The 23,468-nt window shown below is 42.1% G+C and overlaps 1 protein-coding gene across 10 annotated transcripts; it reads right to left on the reverse strand.

The window, feature by feature from the left end:
- Positions 1–418: 418 nt before the first annotated feature.
- On the reverse strand, positions 419–21,681 carry CABYR (calcium binding tyrosine phosphorylation regulated). Of its 10 annotated transcripts, none has more exons than XM_055236108.2 (6): positions 21,526–21,680; positions 17,327–17,495; positions 17,173–17,226; positions 5,991–6,332; positions 1,972–2,095; positions 419–506 (listed from the first exon to the last, which is right to left on the reverse strand). In XM_055236108.2, coding segments are annotated over exons 2-6 (666 nt in total). In that variant the 5' UTR covers positions 17,472–17,495; positions 21,526–21,680; the 3' UTR covers positions 419–505. The 10 variants fall into 10 exon arrangements, with proteins under 10 accessions (XP_055092083.1, XP_055092064.1, XP_055092054.1 ...); XM_055236089.2 differs by having other exon boundaries at positions 1,972–2,569; XM_055236079.2 differs by having other exon boundaries at positions 1,968–2,569.
- Positions 21,682–23,468: the final 1,787 nt, after the last annotated feature.

Here is a 23,468-nt window from a genome sequence, read left to right on the forward strand (position 1 = left end):
TTCTTTTAAAATTTCAAATATACTAATGTTGCCACTTAATACTATCCCAAATTGTTAGAAGTGTCCTATGAAAGAAGTCCTTGTGGTACCATAGCTCCCAGGGCCAAGGAGATAACCAATTACCTGGCATGCATGCATAGTGGTAAGTAGGCATTTAGCATTCAGTTAATCTCTGGATAGACACAGCATAGAGAGGTGCTACTGTATTCATTCGGTGTGAATCTCAAATGCAGAATCAAGTGGAACTACCTGGTTAGAAAATTTGTTACTAGATCTGTTTGTTAGAGTGGGAATGGTTTAAAAGTATATACATAGGAGTTGGAAAATGCTATTGCTTTATAAGTCTGAAAAGATAGGCCTTTTGTGTTTGGTTGGTTGGTTGTAGTCTTCGTAAATTACAAAAAAAGGCAATACAAAATTGTATGCTTGCATGAAGTTTATTGATACATTACACTGGTGGCAGACTCCTCCCTGAAATGTTGACCCAAACAGCGTCATTTCTGGATCTGTTAGGAATAATGCAAACATTGAATTGTTTAAAGTTAAACATGAAACTGAACATGTGAAATGAGTAGAAGATCAGAAATGCAAGGTTTACCCTCCTGCTCTGTTACTAAGCTTAACTAGTTACCTATGGGCTTTTGCACTGAAATATCCCAGCAATTTCATGCTGAAAACAGCCATTTTGGCAATTCCACTAGAAGTTCATAAAGAGTTTGAAGAAGTACATGTAGCCCTAAGATAATTTTGTCTTTCCTTAAATATAGTAACTTGTCCTTGAGCCTGCTTATGAATGAAATCTAGCTTTTGTCGATCTCTCAGATGTTCAACCTAAAATTCCCACTAATTATTTTAAGTAACTAATTGGTATATAACACTTCTGTACTTTCAACTCATCTCCCCACTTCCTCTGTTGACCTCCCCCTTACTGCTAATCTGTTTTCCACATAGCAGCCCAAGGGATCTAATAAAAACAGGAATCTGATTCTATCAATCAATCAGTCATTCTTCTGCTTAAAACACTTGTGCTGCCTTCCCATTGAACTTTCAATCAAAATCTTTCTTCATTTTATACAATCATCTCCCCATTTCCCCCCCAGCCAGTCTCACTGTGGCCTACTTTGCTGTCTCTGGAACCCCCATGTTCTTTTCTGCCCTAGGATACAGCCTGGGTGCACTGTGCAAAGCTGGCTCCTTCTCGTGCTCGGGTGTCAGTTTACATCTGAGCCTGAACACCCTATCTATCTAATAGTGACAAAGGTAGGCCTGTGTCAGTACCTTGTTTTCTCCATAATACTTTACTTTACATGTTGTAATACACTTTTTTGTCTGTCTCCCCAACTAAGATGTAGGTCCCTTGTTTTTGCTCACTTTACTGTCCACACATAGGGGAGGACGGCTAGCATAAGGCTTGCCATTAAGTATGAATGAAAAATTAAAAAATGATTTGTGAGTGATCAAACTCTCTCATCCACAGTTAATCTCAGCTGTTGTTTAGCTCTTTACTCTTGCCTCTCACTTATCCATCTACTGCCTCTTACCACGTGGATTAAGTGCTCCGTTACATAATCAAGACTTTTCTCTCTTACCTTGCTCTTCAGTTGTTCCCATCTCCTCCCTACTCCCTAAACATGCCAACTAAATTGTCCTGTTTTAAAAATCCATCCCCTTTTTGCATCTACCACTGTGTTAGGCAATGGGCTAGGTAGTCAAAGGCGAGTGAGTTCATTAGTTTCGTGTATCAGGCGTCAAATCCTTGGCATGAGTCATTATGGTACAGTGCACCTGCTGTGCATTTATTAGTAACTGGTGGTTAGGAAGTTGGAGACAATAACCCCAGGAAATTAGAGTATACCCCAACTTATTATCTCAAATTGTTTTTAAATCTCTAAATCCCTAGGTCAAGAAATCAAAATGCTTAAAACGCGCGTGTGTTAAGGCCTAAATATTATGGTAGGAAACTGTACCTACCAGTTTTCAGTTTCTGCTTTGCGAACTTTGTGAGCAGTAGTCACGGTTACCTCCCCAGCAATACCGTAACTTCCAAAGGGAGCACATTTGTCACCAGATCCTGAAATTTTTCTAGCTACATCTTCTACTGGGAAAGCAACAGAAAGGAAAACAGGGCTTTTTGGCCTGGGGACATCTTGTCCACTTGGAGGATTAGCATTCTGGGGACTTAGGGTATGTTTCTGGTATTTCTCATCTGCAGGAACAGCAGTGGGCACTTGCATTGCAACACATCTCAAGACACCTGACTGTGAAACAACAGCATGTCCAGGAAGAGGTTTCCATCCCTGTGCTTCCTGAACATTTGAGCCTACTAAGATAAAAGGTGGGGCACTGGTCTTCTTGGTGTCGCCCATCACATAAGTTGGAAAAGTGACTTTTGGTGGATGCTGCTGAAACTGTGGATCCTTAGGATTAGATAAATAGAGGGTTGCTTGGGGAAAAGGCCCAGGTGCAGGTGGCGGTGATGGGTGACCTTGTTGATTCTTATCAGTTAGACAATATAGGGTCCACATGTTAGAATATGGTGGTGGTTGTCCTCGTTCACTTGCTGCCATTGCTATAAAAAAAAATTTTGCAGGAATTAAAGTTTTGGTCTCTGTATCAGGCACTATGCATAGTAATGTCTTTGTAAGTCTCTTTTACATATAAAACAGCTGTAGTGATATGTACCATAGAGCATGCTATAGAGAGGGCTGCATAATCGTGTTTGCTTGACAGTGTGAAAGAGATTCTCCACAGTTGAAAAACGAGAACAGTGTTGTGGTGGCAAGTGGCAGGGACACTATAGTTGTGGCTGAAGAAGCACTCTTATTCTAAGTTGTGGTTTCCAGCTACTTCAACTTTAGACGTGGCTTCTATAGGATCCTCGCAGACGAAACTGGTCAACACAACCTTTAGCTTTACCCAAGTCAATTGAAGAGTGTGTTAAGCCATTAAAGGACGCGTTAGTGCATCTGCATAGTGTTTTATTTCCTAAAGAAGTTAGCACTAGGTATCATCTTCACCACATAATCAAAATCTCTCTGGCCCTTCACAGGCACCATTATCTCCCATTAATTTGTTACCACACATAAAACGTCACATAATCTAGGATTGAGAACCCCAGAGAGCACCCCTTTTAGGCAAGACTTGAAATCATAGATCCTAGGCGGCAGTAAAAGGCTGGTTGGTCCCACAGGGATTCTTTGGGTTGAGAAAAACAGGTTTAGGAGTGCCATCTATAATGCAAGTGTGACCTGCCTCTTGAAGACAGTACTGTCTTGGGAGAACCAAGTCCCAGAAGATGGGACCTCGGAGAAAAGGTTCCCAATAGAGGAGTTTCACTTTGCCCAAATGTGCCTAGTTCACCTTTGGAACACTGGGCCATCTATCCCCGGTGCAGCCTTTTTGCTTCCCCTGAAAAGAAAATAACACTACGAGCCGGGCGTGGTGGCACACGCCTGTAATCCCAGCACTTTGGGAGGCCGAGGCGAGTGGATCACCTGAGGTCGGGAGTTCGAGACCAGCCTGACCAACATGGAGAAACCCCATCTCTACTAAAAATACAAAATTAGCCGGGCATGGTGGTGCATGCCTGTAATCCCAGCTACTCGGAAGGCTGAGGCAGGAGAATCACTTGAACCCGGGAGGTGGAGGTTGTGGTGAGCCAAGATCACGCCACTGCACTCCAGCCTGGGCAACAAGAGCAAAACTCCATCTCAAAAAAAAAAAAAAAAAAAAAAAAAAAACACTACGCACATGATTAAGTGGCCATTTTTCCAATAGCTCCAGATACTTTCAAGTAATCTTTTTTTTTAAGCTTGTTGAAATATATGTACAAGCCAGGTCTTCAGCTGTCTCACAGGGAGAGAGGTTTTGATAATCTGAATTTTTGGTTAACATCCTTAGTGTTGTGGACTGTTGTCCTTTAGAAATAGTTAAGCATTTGAAAACAGTGACTTGGTCTGGATGTGCTGCTTAAGCCACAAATATAGTGCCAGTCCCACACGCTCCACTCCCAGCGCTGCCCTCTGCCTTTCCAGCTGTGCAGAATCCCTGTCACACTGCCAGACAAAATGTGATCTTTTCTAAATACCTGCTTTGCTAACACTTTTTGAATCACTCTGGCTCAGTTAAGAGTCAGGATTGAGAGAGTTTTTGCAAAAGGAATGGGGGGTTGGCTCATGCATGTCCCTTCTGTCCCTAAAAAGAGAAGGGCCCCTGCAATTATCCATAAGGCAGGAAGGTGAGCAGACCAAATGCCATAATTAGATGGAGATGAAGGTCACATCATGTCTTTGTCACAGGAAAACATGGTGATAGTTAAACAGCCAAGAAAGCAGCTTGATTTTGGCACTTGCCAGGGAGAGGGAACTGATCAAAGGAAGCCAATTACGTGAACTGCGTCTATTGCTGTTCAAGTGCTGGGCTGTCCTTTCTGCTGCTGATACCTCCCGGCTCCCCTGACCTTTCCCCTCTCCATGTAGCTATGAAGCTGCTCCTTCGGCTGCAGGAAGCTCCCAGGCAGAAAACAAACGCATGGCCCAGCACCCCAAACTTGGTTACAGAGCTCTCCTGACTCAGTGTGAAAGCAGTCAAACACACCACCATTTTTTCACTTTTTAAAATGCCATAGCCTATGTAAATTCATTGCTGTAGTTTAATTTTAGATTCACAAGAGGAAAATTTCAAACACCCTCTAATTACAGTTTTGCAATCAGCATATTCAGATCACATGAATATATTTTGTACCTGACAACAGGCTATACTGTTGTTGACTACATAATATGTCCAAAAGAATAACACAAAAGTGCTGGATGACCAAACTCTGAGGCCAGGCTTTGGGGACATCACTTTAAAATCACTCCTCTCATAGTAGTAGAATCTCAAATACAACAAAACCTTTAAATGGCTTTGGCATTTTAAAAAAATCTATTGAAAATAAAGACTGACCAATCTGCAGGGAGCCTACAGAGATGGCTACCTGAAATACAGATGTCACCTGAAATGCAATTTGTAATGGAAATACCTGATTTTCTTACCTGGCTTCATCAAACCTTATTCAGCTGTTGCTTCCCCTTCTGGTTCAATTTCTGGTGCAGTAAGGCCTTCTGGAGCAGGAGGGAAGGGGCCACTAGATGACTTTACAGATGTACCTGAGTGCACTGCTTCTGCAGCTTCCCCAGAGAGCACAGGTTTGCCTTCTATCTCCTGAAGTACAGAATTTTCCCCAGACTCCTCCTGCCCAGTATTGTCAGAGACTATTGAAGTGATCTCCACTTCAAGGTGCAGAGATTTTTCAGAGCCTATTTTGATAGCGCCCTCTGCATCCAGGAGTTGTGCAGGTACCTCAGGCTGACCTTTCAAAGATGTGTCAGAGAGCAGAGCTGTTGCTTCTGCCTCCATATATACGGAGGAATAGTTTGCATTCTCCTCCAACTGTGCAAGTTTTACAGACTCTACAGATTTTTTAGACATGCCAGAGGTGGTCTTTTCTACTACAGATTTGGGACTAACTGGTGGTGACTGCTCATTTTCTTTTGACTGCTCATTTTCTTTAAGACAAGCAACTTGATCAGTAAAAGGGATAACTATTTGTTCTGGCAGTTGCTCGATATAAACAACTCCTTCAGTCACAGGCACATCGTTATAGACAGATGATATATGAACAGTTGACATAACCTCAATGTCAGCCTGCAAAGTGACCTCAGGAGCTTGATCATAAGCAGGAGGTTCTTGTTCATCCTGCAAGGGGACTGAGGAAGCCGTTGATGGTTCAGCCTCATTTTCTTTAGGTTGAGAACCCAAATCTACATGGACAGATGTTTGGCTCACAACCTGCACTTCTAGCACCTTTCCAGAACACACAAGAGGAGCAGCCACCATGACATCTTCAGCAGCCTCTGAGCTTGGCACCTCCTTGATAACAACAGGCATACTGGTTGCCACATCCACCATTAAAACATCAGATTGATCAGAATGAATAGATGAAACTTTACCTAACATCTGAGCAGCAAGCTGAGCTGGGTCAGCTGGGACGTAGGCAAACTCTGGTAAGACAGCTGTTGGAGGTGGTGATGAGGGTGGGGTAGTAGTCTTAGGGGTGGCTGGTTTGGAAGAAAGATCACCAACTGCTTCTGTTTGCTCAGTGCCTGGCTCAGCATAAACTGATGGAAACTGGGTGGTTTTGTCACTATATTCGGTTCTGGTTACATTGTCCTCGTCTGTGTCTGTAGATTTTTCCATCTGGGTAGGTACTTTAGATTCTACAGATGTTTTTCCTGGTTCTTTTAAACATTCTAATTTCTTCTGTGGTGTCGTTCCTTCTGACCATTTCTCTACTAAAACACAACAACAAGATGGGTTAATTAGCATCTATGCCCCCAAAAAAAGATTTTTAAAGAAGGCAATAATAGGGATGTAGTGGCTCATGCCTGTAATCCCAGCACTTTGGAAGGCTGAGGCGGGAGGATCGCTTGAGCCCAGGAGTTCAAGACCAGCCTGGGCAACAGTGAGACCCCATCTCTACACCTCCCCACCCCCGCAAAAAAAAAGCAATAATGGGTTAAGCATCATTCAGATGTCAGTATAGACACAAATATAGAAGAGTTTTCAGCTTTGTTTTCCAACATCTGTAGTGTGGGTAATAAAACATTCCTGTCCTTATCTACTCCAAGACCCTCAATTCATTTCCTTAGAAATAAGTGACTCTTAATAGTGCAATAGCAAGGCTAATAATCAGATATCATCCTAAGGTGGTCAGCATCAAGGGAAAGATCATAACTTTGTGCCTAGAAATAAGGAAGCTGAAAACCTCCATGGAAAAAGCTCCTGATCAAACTTCCACACAAAACTGGGGGAAAAGGTTGGGTGGGGTGGGGGGGAGACCAACTTGGGCAATAAATTATTTCATCTTTGTTGGTGTAGTAACTTAGTAATGACACAGATGCTGCATATTAATAAAGGCATTCCTCCATTTAAGAAAATTGGTATATAAAGTTTAACTTAATGAATTGATAAGCTAGAGGACTATAGGATTTTTTTTACTTTAAGAAGGTCACATATTCTAACCTAAAAATTGTAGCACCTGCTAGTGATGTGTGATCATGCAGCCAAAGTCAGATTGACCCAGCCAAGAGGAAAAGAAAGATATCTCTGGATCTGAAAGTGTAGACTTAAGTGAATCCTCAGGCATGAGGAAAATTCTCATGGGTTGGAAGGTCACAACAGCTGATGACATATACAAAATCCTAGAGCTGGAAAACTGCTGTAATATTTTATGTGCATCACCCACACACCTAACTACCTTAGTCGTTAACTTACCAAAAGTTTTCACATCTGTTTGCTGAGAATTTTCCTTTGGGAAGCATTTCTCTAATGAAATTTATAAGAAAAGCAGAATTTGCTTCATAAGAATATATTTGGCTCAAGTCAAAACTTTGGAGACATGTTTTCAATAGGTTCAGCTGCATTCTGAAAAGCAGTGTCCTGCAGTGTCTCCTTTGACATTGGCTGCTGATGTTCTATAAATTCAATTAAGATTTCTAATTCGGGACATGGACATTATACCAAATGCTCACATACAGAGAAAGATTCAAAAAGAGAGAAAACCACATCTATCGTTACCTCCCTCTGCTTAGAACAATAACCTCATTTGCCTAGCCATTCACCTCTTCAGGACTTTCCCATCCACTTTTTAGGAAAGCCCTTTTATCCACCAACACATTTGACTGAGTGCTTGTGCTACATGCTACATGTAAGAATGGTCTAGGCACTGCTGAGGATAGAAAGACTATTAAGACGAGACCTCAATATAGCTTACATTTAATAGGGGAAATAAGATAGACAAATATAGGTTAAAAAGTACAAATACCTAATTGGAACTAATAAAGATCTTGGAGTTCAGAGGAAGGAAAAAAAATTTTTTTTTTTTTGAGATGGAGTCTTGCTCTGTTGCCCAGGCTAGAGTGCAGTGGCTCCATCTCGGCTCACTGCAACCTCTACCTCCCGGGTTCAAACAATCCTCCTGCCTCAGCCTCCTGAGTAGCTGGGACTATGGGTGCTCGCCACCACGCCTGGCTAATTTTTGTATTTTTAGTAGAGACAGGGTTTCACCATGTTGGCCAAGCTAATCTCGAACTCCTGACCTTGTGATCCACCTGCCTCAGCCTCCCAAAGTGCTGGGATTACAGGGGTTGAGCCACCGCACCCAGCCAAAAAATCTTACTTAAGCCTGACCTTGGGATAGTTACTCTTATGCTTAGGATATAGAAAGCTACAAAATACACTGTTTCCATCATAACAACAGGAAAAAGCCAGATAGATAAGCCACAAAATCATAACTTTTCTTGAGTCCAGCAGAGAGCTGAAGTCAAAAGGTAACCAAGTAATCAAGTAATCTGATTTCAAAAGAGGAACCAGCCCCTCTCCAAGGAGAAAAGGGACATAAGAACAGTCTCAGCTGCAGCAGGGCTCAGAAAGAATAGGCTGCCATCACACCAGCTGGTAAGAATGTACCTATAATCTTAATGTACTGGTAAAGGCCAAAGGTGCACTAGATGTCAGTCTGGAATTACCTGGGACTCCAGACCCAAGGAGAATTCACACTCATTAGCAAACACTTTTCCACGGGCCTCACATGAAAGATGGAGACAGGGTTGAAGGCCAGAGAGAGCTCTCCTATTATCAGAGCAGAGACAGGAGACACTAGCCCAAGACTGACCACAGAGAGAAGGCAGAGTTTGGCTACCACATGACGGAGGGCAGGAACACTGAGAAAGCCCCGTGTCCAAAGCCCAGGTGCACAAGTCCAGCCTAGGCCTAAGGCAGGCCCAGAACAACAGGGAACCTCCTGCACTGCTAACCAGCCCAAGGCTAAGAAACAAGAGACAGCAGGCTGCCACCAGGAGAGGGGGGCAAGAGTTTGGAGAGGGATGCCCTTTGTGGGGCATGCTGGCAGAGAAGGCTGAAAGCTGAGGGGGAACCACAGATGCTGAGAAATACCCTCTGGCACCCCAGCCCCCCCCTCAGGCAAAAGGTCTTGGCAGCCTTCTCCTAGGTTTTGAGGCTTGTAGTACAGTGAAGGTAATGAAAGCAACAACAAAACCCAAGTCCAACTCCTAACCAGACTCACCTCCCCATACCCACACCAATTCAAGGCCTCCCTAACTATTTTCCCCCATTAGGTCTTAAATTCTCCAACCACTGATTTACTTACCATGAGCGTTTATCAAGAACGCAGCCAATCTAGGGATTGGATTACTGCAATCCCTAGACTGCCTGCATGGGACCCGACAGGTTGCTTGTGGTATGATTTAGGCAACTCTGGAAAGGACCACTTGCTCTTTTAATTAAAAGTGTCTCCCTCACAGGTTCATGGTACCTGAAATTACGTCTAGGAGATTAAAATGTAATTTTTTAAATGTTAAAAAAGCTCAATATTTTTGTCTCTAGAAGTCCCCTGTTAAACAAAAACATCCCTTATAACCACCATTCTGGAAAGGTAAAGCATTTATAATTATGAATCCTTAACAATTTACCAGGGAATGTATGATATTGTTTTCTTCCCTGCAACTTTCTCATAGTAAAAGAGTTAATGAGAAAACCTAGGTTCCAGTCCTGGCTCTGAGATTTAATAGCTGCATGACCAAGTCAACTGTCCCAAGCTTCAGACCACCTCACTTGCAAAATGGGGATTATAACTCTGACTTCATGGAGTTTCTGTGGACATTAAGTGAAATAATATATCTGAAAGCACTGAATAAACTCTAAATCGCATATAAATGGGGAAGGAATGAATCAATACCCGTTTAAAAAGCAATACAGAAAAGTTTTGAAAATGTGATATCAAATTAAAAATATAAATCTCAAATATCTTTAATTCAGTTTTGATTAAAATTAAATTGGCTATTTCCTAAACTGGGTGGTAAAATACAGGATGTTTTTTCTTTATATATGTGTTATATACTTGTGGATTTTTTCATAATTAAAAAACAGACCAGATGCCTTAAACTTTTATAGTGTTTCTGAAAATGCAAACAGTAGGTCAGGCGCGATGGCTCACGCCTATAATCCCAGCACTTTGGGAGGCTGAGGCAGGCAGATCACTTGAGGCCAGGAGTTCGAGACCAGCCCAGCCAACATTGTGAAATTCTGTCTCTACTAAAAATACAAAAATGAGCCAGACACAGTGGCACGTGCCTGTAATCCTAGGTACTCAGGAAGCTGAGGCAGGAGAATTGCTTGAGCCCAGGAGGCAGAGGTTGCAGTGAGCTGAGATTGTGCCACCGCACTCCAGCTTGGGCAACAAAGCTAGACTCTATCTTAAAAAAAAAAAAAAAAAAAAAAAAAAATGCGAACACTAGATCAACCATTTGGCTTTGTTTGGAATACATGAAAGAATGTTGGCAAATATATACTCACTAGTTACTATATACACATAATGTAAATCTATATTGAGTTCATGTCATTATTAAGAAGGGTAAAAAGCTTTTCTCTAATGTTTTAAGGTTGGCTTTAAATACTTATAACAGTCGCTGACTTGTAACCTTGAGATTATGTCAGTTGTATAAGACAGAATTTCTTCAAGTTGTAAACTAGGTTTGCTAAAGGTTGATCTTATCAATCTTATGAAGATTAACCCACTATGACTTCGGTGATCTGGTTCTACTTAAGCTGACAAAACTATACACACTAAGAATTAGGAACATAACTAAAGGCATTCCTTCTTGTAAAAAAGTTCCTTTTTAAGTATAATAAAAGGACTCAAATTGGCTAACTTTAAAATTCATTGCAGAATCCTGATTTTCCATGAAACGAGTAAGATAAAGAGATAAATTCCAAGCATATGGTATTTTTTTAAATACGCACAACTCATATGGAGATTCAGGGTACTGGGGTACATAACTGCCCAAGAAGGTAAGGAAAAGGACATATTCTGGCATGGAATGGGAAATCTGAAAGGTATCAAAGACCAGAAGTGTATAAGCAGCAGGGCCTAACAAGAGATACGAGAGGCTGTATAAGAATTGGAGGTGGGCCATCCTGGCTAACACGGTGAAACCCTGTCTCTATTAAAAATACAAAAAATTAGCCGGGCACGGTGGCGGGCGCCTGTGGTCCCAGCTACTCGGGAGGCTGAGGCAGGAGAATGGCGTGAACCCGGGAGGCGGAGCTTGCAGTGAGCCGAGATTGCGCCACTGCACTCCAGCCTGGGGCCAGAGTGAGACTCCATCTCAAAAAAAAAAAAAAAAAAGAATTGGAGGTGGGAAGCTCAAAGAGAGTGCTTAAAGTCAGGAATATGTATGGTACATGGTCTTTTAAGAATTTACAACAGAAGATTCCAGCTAGTCTGTATTGAACTGATTGGAATGAGAATACCAGAGACTATAAAGTAGGTAGTTTGTTTCTTTTCTCCCCTCTTCCTCCTTGCCCTTCCTTCCACTCTTTCTTCATTCAACAAACATTAGTTGCACCATCTATCAAAGAGGAATAAGACTTCCTAAAGATCTCATTCTGATTAAGGATACAGGCGGATGATTGATTATATGACAATGTAGTCAGCACAGTGACTGAAATATGTATGGGGTACAGTGGCTTTTAGGTAATTTTGGTTAAGCTTTAGAAATAAGGAACACGTGTGAAAGTGGCTAGTAATTTGGACTGTAGGAGGTGGAAAGCAAAAGATGGCATGGCCAGTTTGAGGGAGAATAGCCATTCAGCCTATCCTAGGTAATCTCTCCCATGCCATGCCCCTTTGCCTTCACTCTCCTCTTGGTTCTCCAGCACTGCCATCAAACTTCTCTGGGCCACAGGGAGCAACACCAAATGCAGTTTGGCATCTCTTTGGCTTCGTCCTTCCCTCTTCTCTTCCGGGTCTGTTTCTGTCTGCCTCACCCCATCACTCCCAACACATCCTCCCCTCCCCACATTTTTACCAAACCTCATCTCTCCCAACTTCACTTAAGGGCAAAGAATTAAAGCAGGGTGGGTGGAATAGCAGACAGTCCCTTATTCTTTGCCAAGATAATCTTAGCTAGATTAGTGGCAGCAATGTACCCAGCCCCAGGTGATAAACCACTAATGGCACACTGGTTCTCAAGGGGTAGTAGTATCCCCCTTCCACTGAGAGTATTCATAGATGTAGAGGGGACATTTTTATTTATTTCAATACCTGGGAGGCATTAGTGTTTTAGGAGGCAGGATCAGGGATGCTAGATGTCCTACAATACATGGGACAATTCTGATGTCCCTTACCATAAATTTTATCAGCCTCCTTTGGCCTGTGGGACAGAAGTGGAAATCTGCTGGAAAACTTGCAAAAATGTTCCTTTCTTAATCAAAGGAACAAATGTCACTAGTGCCACCACTTTCTCCTCCTTCCTGATGTAAACACAGGAATAACACCTGGAGCAGTAGCATGAGGGGACATGTAAAACATCCTAAGAATGACACAGCAGAATGCCTAGATATGTGATACTTATTATTAAGTTATATTAGGAGCAGAATGAACACCTTTTCAGATACGTTGTTTTCTTAAAGTCACTCTTAATTGGTTTGCTGTTACTTGCAGCTGAAAGCTTTCCAAACTGATATGAGGCATAAATTAGAAATCATAAAGAAACATGACAGAGGGGGATTGTGTTAAATGCTGCTCTTTAGATACCATATCTGTTTTTTAATCTATGACTTCCATAATACCCATTTTCTCTCTGGGTACTTGTTGAATTCATTATCTTAAGATTTACAGCTACTAGATAATGTATCTGTGCTTTTTTAAACCTTCTGCCCATAAACATCTGGGCTGTGTCCCATGGTACCCTCTCCTCTATAGAATAAAGCTGATTAAAAAGAAGAGGATTATTTTTGATTTCCTACATCATAGTCATGTCATCTGTGAATAGTTTTATTTCTTAATATGCCTTTCCTTTTTAAAAAAAATTTGTTTGCCTTATGGCACTGATTAGAACCTACAGTACAAAGCTAAATAGAAATGGTAATATTGGAGATCTTTGTCCTGGTCCCAATCTTGAGGGGAAGGCATTCAATATTCACCATTGGGTATAATGGGTCAACTGGATCATCTGTAAGTTTTTTTGTGTGTACCCATTCCTAGATTTAGGAAGTTCCCTTTTATTCCTTGCTTGCTTATAGGTTTTTTTTTTTTTTTTGAGACATGGTTTTGCACTGTCACCTAGGCTGAAGTGCAGTGGTGTGATCACAGCTTCAGCCTCCTGAATATCCACGACTACAGGTGTGTGCCACCATGCCCAGCTAATTTTTGAAAAATTTTCTGTAGAGACAAGATTTTACTATGTTGCTGAGGCTGGTCTCAAACTCCTGGCCTCAAGTGATCCTCCCACCTCAGCCTCCCAAAGCACTTGGATTGCAGGCATGAACCACCATGCCCTGCTTATAAACTTCTTTAAAAGCATTTCTTGTAGAGTAGGCAATGCATTCTCAGTTTTTGTCTGCCTGAGAATGTCTTTATTTTGCATTCATTTTTTAAAGGATATATTCACTGGGTATATATTAATTCTAGGCTGGCATTCTAGGTTACTTTATGTCATTCCATTGTCTTTTGGCTTCTATGGTTTCTATTAAGAAATCACCTATTTGTCTTATTATTGTTCCCCTGAAAAGTAATGTGCCCTTTTACCCCTCTGCCCGCTCTCAAGATTTTGTCTTTTTCAGCAGTTTAGCTGTGATGTACCTGTGTGTCATTTTCTTTGTATTTATCCTGCCATAGGTTCATTAGACTTCTTGAATCTGTAAACTATTGTCCTTCAGAGTGGGAAAATTCTCAGCCATTTCAAATACTACTACTTTTCCATTTACTCTTTTCCTGTGACTGCAATGACATAGACTTTTTTTTTTTTTTAGACAGTCTTGCTGTGTCGCCCAGGCTTTAGTGCAGTGGTGCAATCTTGGGTCACTGAAACCTCTGCCTCCCAGGTTCAAGCAGTTCTCGTGCCTCAGCCTCCTGAGTAGCTGAGATTACAGGTGGACACAGACCTTTTGACAATGTTCCATCTACATCTCTTACATTCTTTTCTATTTTTCTCTTTGCCTTAATTTGGTTGTTGTCTGTTGGCTTGTTTTTTAGTTTCCTAATTCTGTCTTCTAATAAAGCCATATAATTTTATAGTTTGCAGTTATGGAATAAATGTTTCTTATTTTGTAGTTTCTAACTCTGTTGAAGTTCTGCATCTTTTCATCTATTTTCCATCTTTTCAAAATATCGATCATGGTTATTTTCTATCCACCTCATGTAGTAATTCCAGTATCGGGATATTCTATGGGTCTGCTTCTAGTGGGTGTGTTGTTTTAGCCCTTATTAGTCACTTCTTCCTGCTTCTTTGAATGTCTAGTAGTTTTTAACTTATGCCGGAAACTGTAAATGACACATTGTAGAGGCTCTGATTGCTATTTTCTTCTAAATGGTACTGATTTTGTTCTAATGGCAAATCAATTTGATCCTCTTGAGATTTGATTATAAATTCTGTTAAAGTGGGCATACTTCAGCTTTGTTCTTACTCCTAGCACATTCACAGTGTATGACCTTTCTTCCTAGTGTATGACAGTGCACTATGTATACCTTAAGGTACACTTTATTCATAGTGTATGACCTTTCTGAGGTCTCAACTGAATTGCCAGGGTTTCACAGAAATCTCTTATTTTTGGCTGGGCACAACCTGCAAAGCCTCTCCCAACACTAAACGGTTCTGATCTCTCAACTTAGCTTTCAGTCTCCCAATAGCTCTTTTCTGCTAAACTTCCTCAAGTCTTACACCACACATGACAAGCTTAGGAGTTGGACAAAAACCCAAGGGAAATTTTTGTGCAAACTTTTGGAGGTCCTTCTCTGAAAATGCCTCCTTTCTGGTACTGTCACTCACATCCCAGCCACACTGGAAGACTCAAATTCTGCTCCTCTGTCACCTCTCCCTAGATTTCACTCACTGCTTGGGCTGTATTACCCTGCACAAGAATTTGAAAGTGTCCTCAGGAAGAAAGCCTCTGTGAATATAGGCTGAATTTCTAGGAATCCTTTCTCCCAAGAATCTAGGTGCTGGACTTTGTTTTATATAATTTATACCGCTTTTATGTCTGTTTATGATTGGAGGATAAGTCCAATACTGGCTTCTCTATCATAGCTGAAATGAAAATCTCTCCCTCTCTGCTGAATTTCACCTAGCACAGCATCTGGAAATTGTCAGGAATTTAAATATTTGTTAAATGAAATTATGGATCGGAATTCAAGGATATATAGGATTTAAAAGGTAGAAAAAGGAGTTGAAAGGAACTCCTGGAGGGAGAAGGAACATAAGCCCAAATCAAATGATTTGAAATTTCACATTTCAGGAGATGACAGATTGTCTTAAATATACGGCACATGAGATCTATGAAATGAGATGATTGCAATGATCGCAAAGGTAGGACAGACGGAAATCATAGAAAGCTTTGGATGCCATGCTGTTGTAAAGGGGTCAAAATTTACATACTGTGACTTAGATATGCCAGAAAAGTATTACTTTCTCTAACTGATCTCATCTTGCATTAAAATGCTTATTTCCCAATAGCAGAACTTGATCTTGGTTTAAAAATCTGTCCCTTCTAGTTTAAAAGTCTTTTGGTTAATTAGTGAGTCTTTTGGGCTATTGTTCCTTTATTAAAGGTTCTCCTCCTAAAGAGGGGTAAGCTGAGTCTGGGGTAAGCTCTGTCTCTGATCCACATTACTTTTATGCTGGCTCTCCATTACCTCTGGTAGAGACATAACTGGTCTCTGGGTGTTTTTGTTTTGTTTTCTTTTGTTTGTTTAGAGACAGGGTCTCACTATTTTGCCTAGGCTGGTCTTGAACTCCTGAGTGCTGAGGTAAGCTCTGTCTCTGATCCACATGTCCTTTTATGCTGCTCTCCATTACCTCTGGTAGAGGCATAACTGGTCGCTGGGTGTTTTTGTTTTCTTTTGTTTGTTTGTTTAGAGATGGGGGTCTCACTATTTTGCCTAAGCTGGTCTTGGACTCCTGGGCTCAAGTGATCCTCCTCCCGCCTCAGCCTCCAAAAGGCTGGAATTACAGGCATGAGCCATCATGCCCTGCCCTCTAGGTGTTGGTCTCTGACATAGCTGCATTCATTGCTTAAAATGTTTCCATTTTGTGGAAAGTGTTACCTGTTTATCTCACTCAAGGACTGGCAGATCTCCTTCCTTTTAGTACTCTGTAGCATCTAAGGCCTAGCTGCCAATTTTTATTTTATTCTCATTTTGTTTGTTATATGCTATAGCTCTCTGCTCATGTCAGCTTTTCCCATCCTGATTCCTTGCTCATCATCACTCTCACTGGGATAATCCAAAAATATCAAGACTCACTAATAACCATTCACAGCAGCTGGGCGCGGTGGCTCATACCTATAATCCCAGCACTTTGGGAGGTCGAGGCGGGCAGATCACCTGAGTTGGAGACCAGCCTGGCCAAGATGGCAAAACCCCATCTCTACTAAACATACAAAAATTAGCCAGGCATGCTGGTGGGCGCCTGGAGTCCCAACTACTCGGGAGGCTGAGGCAGGAGAATCGCTTGAACCTGGAAGGCAGAGGTTGCAGTAAGCCAAGATCACGCCACTGCACTCCAGCCTGGGCAACAGAGTGAGACTCCATTGCAAAGGAAAAAAAAAAAAACCTTCCAACAAAGTATTTATACAACTTTCCTCAGTAATCTCATAATTTGAGTCTTTATTACTATGAAATCCAATTCTCCTCATGCCGGTAATCCCAACACTTTGGGAGGCTGTGGCAGGAGGATCACTTGCATCCAGGAGTTCAAGTCCAGCCTGGGCAACACGGCAAGACTCCATCACTATCAAAAATTTATAAAAAATTTGTTGGACATGGTGACTCACAACTGCAGTCCAAGCTACTTGGGAGGCTAAAACAGGAGGATCCCTTGAGCCCAGGCTGCACTGAGCTATGACGGTGCTGCTGCACTCCAGCCTGGGTGACAGAGCATGTCTCTAAAAAAAAAAAAAAAAAAAAATATATATATATATATATATTAAAAAGGACCAATATGATTAAACATAAAATAATTTGTGGGCACCATTCTTAAGTTTGAATATATGCTAGTCATGATGCAATAATTAATAAACATCATTATTAAAACTATTACTACTTGTGGTACTTACCTTTAATCTGATGAAATTGTTTAACCAGATCTTTTATATCCATAGTAGTATTCCCTGAAGGAATCAATACAGGAAATCAAATACAGATACATGAAATTCCTAACTTAAAATGTTTTCATTTTCAAAGCAGCAAATATATAAAGGAATAACAAACCTCTATACATAGTAAGTTCTTGAAAATAAGCTGCTGCAAACTGGTTGATGTTTGATGGGTTGGTTTTGAGGACAGCTCTGCTAATTCCCTCTAGCAGAGTCTTGAGGCCATAGGGTACGACAAGTCTGGGCTTTGAAGAAATCATTTTGGCAGGATGTCTGTAACTCAACTAGAATGGAGAAAAACAAAGTCTTAGAAGTAATTAGTTTTACTAAAATAGTTTTTTTTTTTTTTTTTTTTTTTTTTGAGACTCTGTCGCCCAGGCTGGAGTGCAGTGGCGTGATCTCAGCTCACTGCAACCTCTGCCTCCCAGGTTCAGGCGATTCTCCAGCCTCAGCCTCCCGAGTAGCTGGGACTACAGGCGCATGGCACCACACCCAGCTAATTTTTTGTATTTTTTAGTAGAGCCAGGGTTTCACCATGTTAGCCAGGATGGTCTCGATCTCCTGACCTCATGATCCGCCCACCTCAGCCTCCCAAAGTGACTAAAATAGTCCTTATGAGTTAACTATAGTTTCCAAGAATAAACTATCTCCTATTAAAATTATCAGCTTTAGTTCTAATATGTAGATATTCATTTTAGTAAAATGGGCTAATTCTTGATGGGAGTTTAAAAAAAAAAAAAACACAACCCTACTAACAATAGCCTACTATGTGCAGATGAGCAATCTAGTACCATTATATAAATCCATAGGAAAAGCCCTGCCAAGACCCTGAGGACATTAAAAACAAAGAACAAAAAACAAAACCTGCCTCTGTAAAATTCAGTGAATATTTTGTGCAGTTAACATTTCATGTATCTGTTTCTAAACAAGTCCTTCCAAACCACACAGGCACTGGCCTTTCTGTACATATATTCATCAAACAGTTACAAGATAGTTTTTTTTCTGTAAGAAAATGTTTTTCCTTATTTTTCTAAATATATTCTCAGACATGTTGCTTTTTTTTTTTTTTGGGGGGGGACAGAGTCTCGCTCTGCCACCCAGGCTGGAGTGCAGTGGCGTAATCTCAGCTCACTGCAACCTCCCCCTCCTGGGTTCAAGCAATTCTCTGCCTCAGCCTCCCGAGTAGCTGGGATGACAGGTACCGGCCACCACGCCTGGCTAATTTTTGTAGTTTTAGTAGAGACGGGGTTTCACCATCTTGGCCAGGCTGGTCTTGAACTCCTGACCTTGTGATCCACCCACAGGCTCCCAAAGTGTTGGGATTACAGGCATGAGCCACCGCACCCGACCATTGCTCATGTTTAAGTGTGCATTTTTTAGCTTTAAATTTTGGGGTTTTTCCAGCCTGCTTTGTACCTGCAGGAATAACTTTGTTTTTAACATTAATCAGTGTGGGTATAATTTATTTGTGGCATTATTATACCACCCACTGTCATTTGTACCTTTCTTTTCTCATATCTCCCTTACCCTCTTCCCAGATTTTCCCTTATGTTTCCGCTTCTGCCTTTCTGGCTTTTAAGTGGTATCAGAGATATTGCACAGACCAACTTGTAATTCTCAGAGTTGCAGAGGCTGCCACCTGAAACTGTGTCAGGGTGTATGTATTCTGACTCCTTCTAAAAAATCACCTAAGGCTTCTAAAGAACAAAATTAAATATTTAAGAAAATCCCTAAAGTGGTGAGGGGAAAACTAAGGTAGGAAAAACAGAGTGAAGCTACAGGTAAAGTTAGCACTCCAATGCATGCCATAGCTCCTTCACTTTGATAAAGATGGGCATCAAATCGGTCCCTAAGCTACCAAGCAGCCATCACAAAATAGGAGATAGGTGGTTAAATGATTCAGGTTTCCTGAGGCGAAAAACACATCCGTTTGGGAGAACCACAGCTACTCTGGATACTGAAACCCAGGAGAAATTTCTCCCCCAAGTCCTTATAAAGCAAATAGTATGATACAATGAACCATGTCCTCAACATCCCTACAGTAAATAATGAGTTTCATGGGGTTAAGTGGCATAGTTTAGTTACAACAATTATAGAAGGGCACAGCTTCTATTATAAAGTAACTAATATCTCATAGCAAAATGTTCAATACTTAAAAGCACATCTCATCTTCCCAAAGGTCAGGACAAAATGAATCTGTACTGGCCAAAGCAAATCCTTTCAGTATATAATTAAGTATAATTGAATCCCTTAATGAAAACTTCCTTTTACAATATCATTCAACAGATTTACTGAATTAAATCATCTTTAAAAAACCAGAAGTGATCCAGCAATCCCACTGCTGGGTATATACCCAAATGGAAATCAGTATACAGAAGAGATATCTGCACTCCCATGTTTGTTCTAGCACTGTTGACAATAGCTAAGATTTGGAAGCAACCTAAGTGTCCATCAACAGATGAATAAAGAAAATGTGGTACATATATACAATGGAGTACTATTCAGCCATTAAAAAAGAATGAGATCCTGTCATTTGCAACAAAGTGGATGGCACTGGAGATTATTATGTTAAATGAAATAAGTGAGGCACAGAAAGGAAAACATTGCATGGTCTCTTATTTGTGAGAGCTAAAAATTGAAACAATTGAACCCATGGACATAGAGAAGGATGGTTACCAGAAGCTGGGAAGGGTAATGGGGGCCTGGGTGGGGGAGGGGAAAGTGGGGCTGGTTAATGGGTATAAAAAATGAATCAAACCTACTACTTGAAAGCACAACAGGGTGTCTATAGTCAATAATTGTACATTTTAAAATAACAAAAAGAGTGTAACTGGATTGTTTGTAGCACAAAGGATAAATGTTTGAGGGGATAGATGCCCCCCCCATTCCCCACAATGTGATTAACATTGTATGTCTGAATCAAAACATCTCATGTACCCCATAAATATATACACCTAGTATGTACTCACAAAAAAAGAATTTTTAAAAAAAATCAGAAGTGGGGATTCGGCAGTCCCACATGCTAAATGCTAAGGGGCATAGGCAGCAATGACATGTTTGATACATATATACTATTTGATACATATATATATTTGATACATACTCATATATATCATATGTCTAATTTTCTTTAAGTACCCAAAGTGAGTAGATAGACCGTTTTGAAAGTGGCTCCCAGAGGCCGGGCGCTGTGGCTCACGCCTGTAATCCCAGCACTTTGGGAGGCCGAGGCGGGCGGATCACGAGGCGAGGTCAGGAGATCGAGACCATCCTGGCTAACACGGTGAAACCCCGTCTCTACTAAAAATACAAAAAATTAGCCGGGCGTGGTGGCGGGCGCCTGTAGTCCCAGCTACTCAGGAGGCTGAGGCAGGAGAATGGCGTGAATCCGGGAGGCGGAGCTGACAGCCGAGATCGCGCCCACTGCACTCCAGCCTGGGTGACAGAGCTAGACTCCGTCTCAAAAAAAAAATAAATAAAAATAAAAAAAGAAAGTGGCTCCCAGAAACCATGATGGCGCCAACAACCTTTCAGGAGGCAGTTAGAAGTTGGTGCTACCAAAGGTGGGGACAGCGGCCACGCACTCCATGATCCCCCCTCCCACTAGTTCTCACCCCGACTTTGGGAACTTGTGGGGCCAGGGACGCTAAGCGTCCTACAAGTTCAGTTCCCCACAAAGAACTGTCCTGAGCAAGCTGAGAAAAGTCAACGGGTAAAACTGTCACAAACACTATCAGGGTTATTTAAAAGTGACAGTTTAATAATTCTCCCCAGATCTCTCCTATCACCAATACTGGTCCAACACTGGCAGAATTTAAATCCTGCCCCGCCCAACTGTAAACGTCCATGCGCCCACTACCACAAGGGTAACGCCTTAAGCGAGAAACACGATGCCCTTCAGGATGCCAGCGGAGACTTCGGAGCCATAGGTAACCGCACTCCCCGACCTCTCCCTAAAGAACCTCCGGTGTGTGGGTCCCCGTTGTGTCAGTGCTCGTTTTGCACTAGGTCTGTTTGGGAGAGACGGGAGTGAAATGTAGGAGGCTGGGAGTGCTCACGTCGCCTGGACTTGTTCAGGAGAGGCGGGCGACGGACCCACCGAGGCCCCAGATTCGGCAGCTGGCCGTCTGGTCGCCGCACTCCCCAGTGTGGGCCGGGGCCGCCCCACAGGACGCCACCTCAGTCCCCACTCTGAGGACCCTCCGCCTTCCCCGACACCTGAGGCTCCGACGACCTCTCCCATTGCAAGAGACTCCCTGAGGCATAACTGTCTCCGAGGCCGCAGGGTGCGCCTTTTCTCCAGACTCTCCCCACCTGCTTTCCGGCTGCGCTCTTAGGAGCTTCCTCGTTGCCCCCTTGCCGGCGGCTCCTGATGAGGCTTAACGCTAGCGAGCCTTTTTATATCCCCGGAGGCATCAGGGCGTGCGCCACGAAGCCCCGCATCACAAAGCTCCGCACGCACGCAAGGAGGCGGGGCCACAGCAGCCGCAGCCAATGGGGAGCCGAAAGCGACAAAGGCCGTAATTTGGCCAGCGAGGGAGACTTATTTCCCGTTTTCTGGCTAAATCTGAACGGATTTAGGTGATTTCCCAACAAACGGCCAGGAGTAGCTCAAAGCGACTGCCTCTCTGTCTTTGGTCGTTGGGCCTAAAATTAGAGCTTGTTTGGAAAGAAAGAAAGAAAGAGATTTATGGCAGTGCTATCTTGTCACTGCCTCTCCATTCCACACACTGCTCCTGGCCCCATGAACTATAGCTCTCTTCGGTGACCTTTAGGAATAATAATTTCTGCCACATTGTAGACACAGAGTGAATAATTGTATGCAACAGAGCACTTTTTCTTTTGTGAAACTCGCCTGTGGAATGGGAGTTTAGCATAAATCCCGAAACTTCCTGTTTCTCCACAGTTGAGATCAGACACCAACTATCCCCACAAAGCACACCGTCAGCAACAAGTCAAGGAGTTACTGTGTGTAACTTCAGCTCAATTTTACCAAAGTAAAGGAATACTGCATTTAAAAACGCCCACTCTGCCGGGCGCGGTGGCTCACGCCTGTAATCCCAGCACTTTGGGAGGCCGAGGCGGGTGGATCACGAGGTCAGGAGTTCAAGACCAGCCTGGCCAAGATGGTGAAACCCTGTCTCTACTAAAAATACAAAAAATTAGCCGGGCGTGGTGGCGGGCGCCTGTAATCCCAGCTACTCTGGAGGCTGAGGCAGAGAGAGGCGGAGGTTGCAGTGAGCCCAGATCGCGCCAGTGCACTCCAGCCCGGGCTACTGAGCGAGACTCCTTCTCAAAAAAAACAAACAAAAAAACCAAAACGCCCACTCTCTGCTCTTTCACTCATTTAGGCTCAGGTATTTGGGCTGGGCTCTAAATAACACCGTAATCGTGATTATCAGAGTACAAGCAGCGTTAATTTTGATCCATCTTCAAATGTTTAAAAAGCAACTACTTTAAACCAAAGAGCATCGCCAGGGCAGATATCTGACCAAAAACAAAACGAAACAAAACAAAAAACAACCAACCCCCCTCCCCAAAAAAACCCTATTTTTTAATTCAGAAAAAATTAGGGCTTCCAGAGCACTTTGCAATAAAAGGCAATGTTAAGGCCTCAGTCAGCATTATCTGGTGCCATTCATTAATCCACTTAACAATTATTACTGAGTGCCAGGAAAGCTCCCTTTTCTCGGGAAGATTACATACTTAAAAAGGGAGAAATAGCAAGACTCCGTCTCACAAAACAAAACAAAAAACCAAAAAAAAAAAAGGGAGAAATTTTTTTAGACTGTGTTGGTGGGTCTGCAGATATTTTTCATCCTTCATCACTTGCCTCCAGCACCACTTTGTTAATGTAAATAAAAGTGAGATGAGGCTGTCATGGTTTCGGATAGCTTGGTTTATAACACATGTAGCTGTCAGAGACATAATGAACTGAGCTACTGAAAATCCTAAGTACCTCATCTATGGTGTCTTTTGGAATTGGAGACATTTATGGTTTTTTTAACCTAACGTTGGTGGGTCATCTCAAACATCTATTAGGTGTAAGGTATTATGCAGAAATACCTGTAACTCAAAAAACAAGATTTTACTCTCTCTTTCTTCAGTGACTGTTTGGCTAAGTCATTCTGAAATGCAAATTGTTACAATGAAAACATCTAACCAAGAATTTTCAAACCACTGCCCATCTGCTGCTTTGATTTCTTGAACTCTTAATGATTTGATGTGGTTTCACGATCTTGGCCTTGTGTTCATCT

Source organism: Symphalangus syndactylus, chromosome 1 (genome assembly GCF_028878055.3).
Source record: "Symphalangus syndactylus isolate Jambi chromosome 1, NHGRI_mSymSyn1-v2.1_pri, whole genome shotgun sequence".
Taxonomy (NCBI): Eukaryota; Metazoa; Chordata; class Mammalia; order Primates; family Hylobatidae; genus Symphalangus; species Symphalangus syndactylus.